The following is a 6,634-nucleotide window of genomic DNA, read 5'->3' on the forward strand; positions in this document are numbered from 1 at the left end:
ATATGTGGGAAGCCATTCTGACACGTGATTGGGTGACTCCCGTTAAGGGTCTGAGGCGCTTTGGCTGTGTCGAAGCTTTCCCGTCCCTTTCCTGATGAGAGAGCCCATCGGTGTAGGGGTGTGCCTGACCACTGACCCCGGGGAGCCAATCACTGACCCTGACCTTGGAGTGCAGCCCCCCCTCAACCTTCATTGGATGGAATTCTCCCCTGAATCTCTTGTTCCCCAATAAAAGGCTACTCCAGGCGTGTTCACTCTCTCTCTCTCCTGCTAGCCCTGAGTAATCCTCGCTGCCCTGCTGGGCGGTTAGAGGAGGGAACCAGAGAGGCGAGCCATCTCGGACCTAGCAATAGAAATAAGGTAACTGAGTCTGTGTGTTTTATTTCTATCTCTTCTAACTAACTTTATGCCTAGAACCTCATTAATGAAACCGTTGCGGAGGCCGCGTGGTAGAGTGATCAGGAACACAAAACCAGTCTGGAGACCCTGACGCTGTCTGGTGCCACCCCCACGCTGTGTGGTTGATGTCATGATTTCCCCAGTCTCTATCTACACCCCTTCCCTTGTCTTCTTTCCTGGACACTCACCCCCACTCTATAGTAAGTACCCACAGGGCAGGACCTGAGTCTGATTTATTGCTCTGCTCATCCCACTCCTACCAAATGCTTAGTGAAATTCCTGTAAGAACTCAGGACACTGAAACCAAGGTGAGCTTCCCAGGTAGGTCATGTACATCCATATCCTGTGAAGATGCTGCATCCTGAGGACATGACAGCTTTCATTCAGACCCTCCTAGACCTCCAGCCATGTGCCTTTTCTGTTAGCTGGTCCCAATTTGTGTCCTTTTTTTACATGACAAATCAGTAATTATAGGATTGTGCTCTCCTAACCTCAGTGATATACTATAGAGAATTATACAGTAGGTCATTGGATGTATACGACCAACCTGGGAAGCTCATCTCCAGCCATGTGCCTCTTTTAGCTGGTGCCAATTTGTGTCCTTTTTGACAAGACAAAACAATAAATGTAGGATTTATGCTCTCCTAACCTCAGTGAGATGTTATAGAGAGTTATACAAAATAGGATCATGGGAATCCCCAGTTATGCACCATTGATTAGAAGTGCGAGTGGTCTGGGAATCCCAGAGCTTACAGCTGGTTTCTGAAGACAGGGCAGCATAGAGGGGGCCCTCAACCTATGCTCCATACAATTGATAAGCGTCAGAATTGCATTGCACAGTCTCTGTCTTTAATGACTTCTTCCTTCATGGAATTTTACCTCTTCAGTTGCTCCACTCACCCAGCCACCATTCCTCTTTTAACACATTCAACCAGCCTTAAGCTCATTCCATGTTGGCACTTCCCAGCCTCTTCACATCATCTCCACTTGCCTCTCTAACCCCACATCACATCTCATCACTAACTCTGTTGCCACCTCTCTCTCTCTCTCTCTCTCTCTCTCTCTCTCTCTCTCTCTCTCTCCCTTTAATGGTACTGGGGATTGAACCCAGGGCCTTGTGTATGCAAGGCAAGCACTCTACCAACTGAGCTATATCCCCAGCCCTGTTGCAACCTGTCTTTAGCTTTGTTTTTCTTCTTGCTGATACTTTGCTTCATCTGCTTCTTTCCATAGCTGCTCCTATATTCTATGAAGCTCCCATCTCCCAATATGCTTGTCTGCAGTCATTCTGTGCCCACACTGCTAGCCCTTTCCTCTCTGTACCTATCTATTTACCAGCTCGAGCTCTTCCTATCATCTCATTCTTCTCACAACTTGCTCTAGTACCTTCATTTCCCTTCACTAGTTTCTATTTCAACAAGATCCTTTGGATTTCCTTCTGTTATGTAAAACTAGAAACAGGTTCTGGAAAAGATTCCCATTGTGACTCCAGTATCAAAGTCTACCATTCCCTGTGTGTCCCTATCCTTGGACCATTACCAGGAAGGCATCTCCTTGATTTTGCATTTAAGATTGTTATACAGCTCTCCTAGAATTTTCTTTCACTCTTCCTGTGTTGTCTCTCTCGATGTCCTCCCTGTGCTTCCTGCTTCCAGTCTCTAGTTAGAAAGTTCTGCAACCTTCTCTGTTGTTTTCCAAGATGAAAATTAATTGTTTTCCTCCACAGGTAAGAAATTTGGTCAATTAACAACAACCCTGTTAAACAACAGTATCATTTGACAAAAACCAAACAATGCAGAATGACATGATCATATAAATCATTAATGTAAGAAGATTTTCAACTTTATTCAGTTTCCACACAATGCACCGTGCTACGCTCTTCCAAACCACATAGCACAAAACAAAAGCACATAGCACATGTGGTCTCCTACAATACATACTTTAAAATGACAGAAAAACATGTCAAGGCAAGTTAAATAACAGCAGCTCAATTTTCACAATTATGATGATGGAACATCAAATAAAATCTTTATATTTATAAGACTATGGGGTAATAGCACTGAGATATAAAAGTAGTAGATAAAATAGATAAAAGATTAAAAATTCCAAAGAAATGTTTATGAACATAAACCTACTATAACACTCATCATAAAACTAATAAGGAAAAACAATTTTCCAAACAATATCTATCTTTAAAATAAACATAGTTCAAAATAAATGACATTTCTTGTATTTACTAAAATTGTGACAATCCTATAAAAAAATCATCTCCACGCTTGGTATCCTTAAGGGATAAGTGACCCAAGATGAATTAAAAGGAGAGGTAAAAACAGAATTTACAGGAGGAGAGAGAGATTCATGGCTAAAGGATATTAACTTTAGACCAATATCAACCATTCATCAAAGCTGAATGGGGCCCAATTGCTGTGGGTTAAGGATTTTTACACATCCTGTGTGATAAACTGTTTTCTCTCAGGTCTGGCTGAGTAGCCTCAGAGCACCCAGCACACCTCTAGGGGGTCATCTGTGTGGTTGGGGTTTGAGACCATGAAGCTGACTTGGAGATTCAGGCTGTTTCACCATCTGCAGAGGGTGGCTGTGGGTGGAGGTGGACAGGACTGGATCAAGAAGTTAGGTCCTCGAGCATCCTGAATAGACAATCACTGACTCTGTCTGTCATCAAGCCAGGGATGCAGAGTTTTGTCCCTCCCCTCAGGCCTCCACAGTTCCAGGACTTCTAGGCAAGGAGGGCGCGATCTCGGCCCCACACCCAGAGCTCCGGATCATAAGCTTGAATCTGGAAAGGAAAAGAGCCCCCACCAAAGCTGATGACTTTATAGGATATTGAGGGTTTTGAAGTTATGGTTAATTTATTTTCCCATTCCTTAAAATTACTTCACCTTGATTTGGACTTTCTAGTCACCGTGATTCAACAGTCTACAAATATCTGAAACTACAATGTTGAGAGGCTTGATTGTATTAACTAAGTTCTGTCAGCTACAAAGGAGGTGACATAGCGAGGTGTAATAATTAGATTTATTTAGCCTGGTGACAAATGAAGTAGCCATATATGGATATCACAACATTATATCAGCTATTACTAACAGGGACGATACTTATGAGGACATATTATATATAATATAAGGCATGGGACATCATATTTTCAGCTTTCTTTCAAATAAAAATTGAATAAACTTTCCTATTTTATATTAGATAAGTAAATTATGCTAGCTGTGTAGAAAATTTTGTAAATGCTTTGGCAGATACAATCCTTTGCGTGTCCCATCTAATAAAATTTTAAAAGTTGTATTTATTAAGAGACAAGCTTTATCATTGTCTCTGATTTGAGTAGAATAATGGTTTAATGTTAGTGATGTTTCTGCTTGGGTCCATCAAAACAACTTAGTTACATGGCTAGATGCATCTTTAACCATTGAAACCCTAGTACAGTTTCTACATAATTACAAGCCTGGCATATACATAGTTTTGGATGGTTTTTGTTTAAAACAAAAGAGCTCATCCCAGAGTTTGAGACAAATAATTAAACTAATTCTACTTAGCTCCAAAGTATTAATTAATTGTCCAAATATTCTACAAATGAAAAAAAAATTTCACCATAAAATGTTACACTTTGTGAATAATTTTAATCTGGTATAAAGATTTCTTTCATCTCATTTATCCACTTCCTTTAAAATAAATCATAATTTATAATTGTTAGATGTATCTATACATAAATATATATTAAAGACCAAAGATATATGTCTAAAAATCTCTTAAATCTCCTGGAATTTATACTGAAAAAAGTCACTTAAATCTGCTAAAACTATACTTCCCTTATTGCATAGAAATTGGACTTGGCTTTACATTTTTAATATACTTTACTTTTTCTTCAGATATGAAATTCATTTTCTTGAATTGGGACTTTCTTTTATTGAGTCACTTATGTATATCTGGTAAATAAGATATACATAATTCACGAAGTTTTTGTTAAATGTTATACAGTAAATTGAGATACACGTTTTGGTTCACTAACCAAAAAAACAAAACTGAAGAGTGGCTGGGAAGTCCTTCCCTCCGTGCATAACCTCCACAGCTTTCTCCTCCCCAGAGCCCACCTGCAGCCACCCACCTTCCTGTCTCTCCAGTCAGCCCATCCCTCTCCCCCCACAAGCACACACAGCACCACCCACCTCCTCACACTCCTCCCTGGAAACCCGAGTGTTCCAGCCCATGGAGCAGATGAACTGATAGCGCAGTTTGTGGAACAGGGGACGCTGGGCATAGCTCGTCCCGTAGAGGAAATGAAAGATGCCTTGTTTAGGAGCCTGGTTGTCCTCCTCCATGTCATTGGCCAGGTAGCTGGGGAAAGAAACCAGGTTGCTCTTTAGAGGCACAACCAAGAAGGACCTCCCCTTGGAGTCAGCTTCCCAAAATGGACTCCCAGAGGACCATCTTCAGACAAGACTGCACCAGCCCTATTAATTGTTACGGAGGACCACACCTTGGTCCAGAGGACTCTGCCAGACACACACCTTCTGAAGGACTCCAATCTTTTTCTAGAAAGCACTGAGCAACACAGTTGTGGGAGAGGCCTAAGGGGTGGTTGGACCCATCTTGGAAGGATTTTCAGGGGGTGTGTAGAAAGAGCCACAAATGTGAGAAGACTCCTGTATGAAGAACCAGAGGGGACCACCCTACACTGGACCTGTGCCAGGCTGGGAATTGGGCATCTGTCTTGGAAATCCAGAGGCAGAAAACAGAGCAATGTTGGTATAGATACAGGAAGGAAGAGCAGTCAGATGTGGCTGCACCTCCAGTCTCTCTGCCAGGGACAGGAGGTGCCCATGCTTTCCTCCACTCCACTCAGGTGGGCTTTGGGTTTCCTTGGTTTCCTTGACTCTTTAACAACTGGCCTTTGGGGAGCATGTGTGTTTGCTTTGACTAGGGAAGTGTGGAAAAGAAAAACAAACTATACTGCAGTGCTGTGATCTCGTGTACACGGAGCAAACAGGACAAAGAGGCTAAAAGTAAAAGAAAGGTGAGTGCCCCTCTGCTCCCCTCCTACCCTCCCAGGTAGTGAGTCCTGATTGATGAAGGAGACCAAATACTCACAGGGCCAGAAAGAAGTGGATTCGTCGGTACTGCCAGGAGAAGAGGCCAGCTCGGCTAAAATAAGCTATGACCATAGCCAGGAGGTACTGATGGAGAGAGAGGAAAAACACAGAGAGAGGTCACATCCTGGAAGAGGAGGAAAGAGGGGACAGAGGAATGGGAGTCTGGGGTGAAGAGTGCCCCTGAGAGAAGGTCGCCAAGTAAGGAGACCTGCTGGTTTGGGGAAGGACCTGTGACAGTCTGAGCAGTCGGGGGAAGAGGAGGCTTAGTGTGTACTGTAGGATCAGCTCTAATGGGATCTTTTGAGGAAAGGCATGTAGGTGAGCTGGGTGAGGAGGGTCTTGGGTAAGCTGGAGAATGGGGCGTCCCAAGAAGTGCAAAGAGGAGAGGAGCCCAGAACCTCAGGTGACAATAAGCAAAAGGGGGTAGCCATGCAAGACTGTGGACTTGGGCTTGAAGCCCAAAGCACCCCAAGAAGAAGCAAGGTCCACCTGTCCTCTCTGCAGGAAACTGCTAGGTCCTGAAGGGAGATGTGACAAGCCACAAAGGAGCCAGGACTTGGCACATTTTGTTGGCTCTACGTGGAGGCAGAGGGAAGGACCATGGGCCAGAAATCCCTCCTCATCCAGGCTGTGCTGGATCAGTAACACTGCCCAGTGGAGAACAACCTCACCTTGTCAGACACCCTCAGGTTCTTGTCCCAGGCCAGGAATCTTTTGACAACAGGATCCTCTGTGAGCAGAACAGTGATGTTAGTTAGGAACCAGAAGGGGCTTCAATGGGAGATAGAGGGCAGAGAGGAGAACAGGACCTCCCTTGGAGAAGGTGTGGGATTGTTGCCCAATAGAGGTGGCTAGGAAGAGATCAGGAACATTCCTGGGAAAGTTGCTTAGACCTGAGACCTCCCACCAGGGAAACAACTGAGTGAGGGTTTGTGTAACAGAAAGGTATCTGTATGAGTAAGAGCTTCTAGTAAACTGTGGGGGCCCATCATCCCCCCAAAATACACCACCTTACAACCAGAGTTATTAAGTCATTTCTCATTAGATAGTTACAACAGCGTGAACATGGTCCTGTTAACCACCTCTCAGGGAGGATGAAATGTATTACAGCCATAATGTCT

At 43.7% G+C, this 6,634-nt stretch overlaps 1 protein-coding gene across 2 annotated transcripts; it reads right to left on the bottom strand.

Moving 5' to 3' along the window:
• Window positions 1-2,210: 2,210 nt before the first annotated feature.
• On the bottom strand, window positions 2,211-6,373 carry LOC144367436 (speedy protein E4A-like). 2 transcript variants are annotated; one of them, XM_078023610.1, is made up of 4 exons: window positions 6,185-6,373; window positions 5,512-5,597; window positions 4,590-4,758; window positions 2,211-3,196 (listed from the first exon to the last, which is right to left on the bottom strand). In XM_078023610.1, the coding sequence occupies exons 2-4, from the start codon at window positions 5,583-5,585 to the stop codon at window positions 3,137-3,139; spliced, it is 303 nt and encodes a 100-aa protein (XP_077879736.1). In that variant the 5' UTR covers window positions 5,586-5,597; window positions 6,185-6,373; the 3' UTR covers window positions 2,211-3,136. The 2 variants fall into 2 exon arrangements, with proteins under 2 accessions (XP_077879736.1, XP_077879737.1); XM_078023611.1 differs by lacking the exon at window positions 6,185-6,373 and having other exon boundaries at window positions 5,512-6,006.
• Between the last annotated feature and the right edge of the window lie 261 nt (window positions 6,374-6,634).

The sequence above is a fragment of the Ictidomys tridecemlineatus genome, chromosome 10 (assembly GCF_052094955.1).
Source record: "Ictidomys tridecemlineatus isolate mIctTri1 chromosome 10, mIctTri1.hap1, whole genome shotgun sequence".
Classification (NCBI taxonomy): Eukaryota; Metazoa; Chordata; class Mammalia; order Rodentia; family Sciuridae; genus Ictidomys; species Ictidomys tridecemlineatus.

Bases quoted from the DNA above. Each gene is read 5' to 3' on its own strand.
- LOC144367436 (XM_078023610.1), bottom strand. From the start codon at position 5,585: ATGGTCATAGCTTATTTTAGCCGAGCTGGCCTCTTCTCCTGGCAGTAC. The intron at 4,759-5,511 runs GTGAGTATTTGG...TTCTTTCCCCAG, and splicing joins ATCCACTTCTTTCTGGCCCT to CTACCTGGCCAATGACATGG. The intron at 3,197-4,589 runs GTGGGTGGTGCT...TTTCCTTTCCAG, and splicing joins CCAGGGAGGAGTGTGAGGAG to ATTCAAGCTTATGATCCGGA.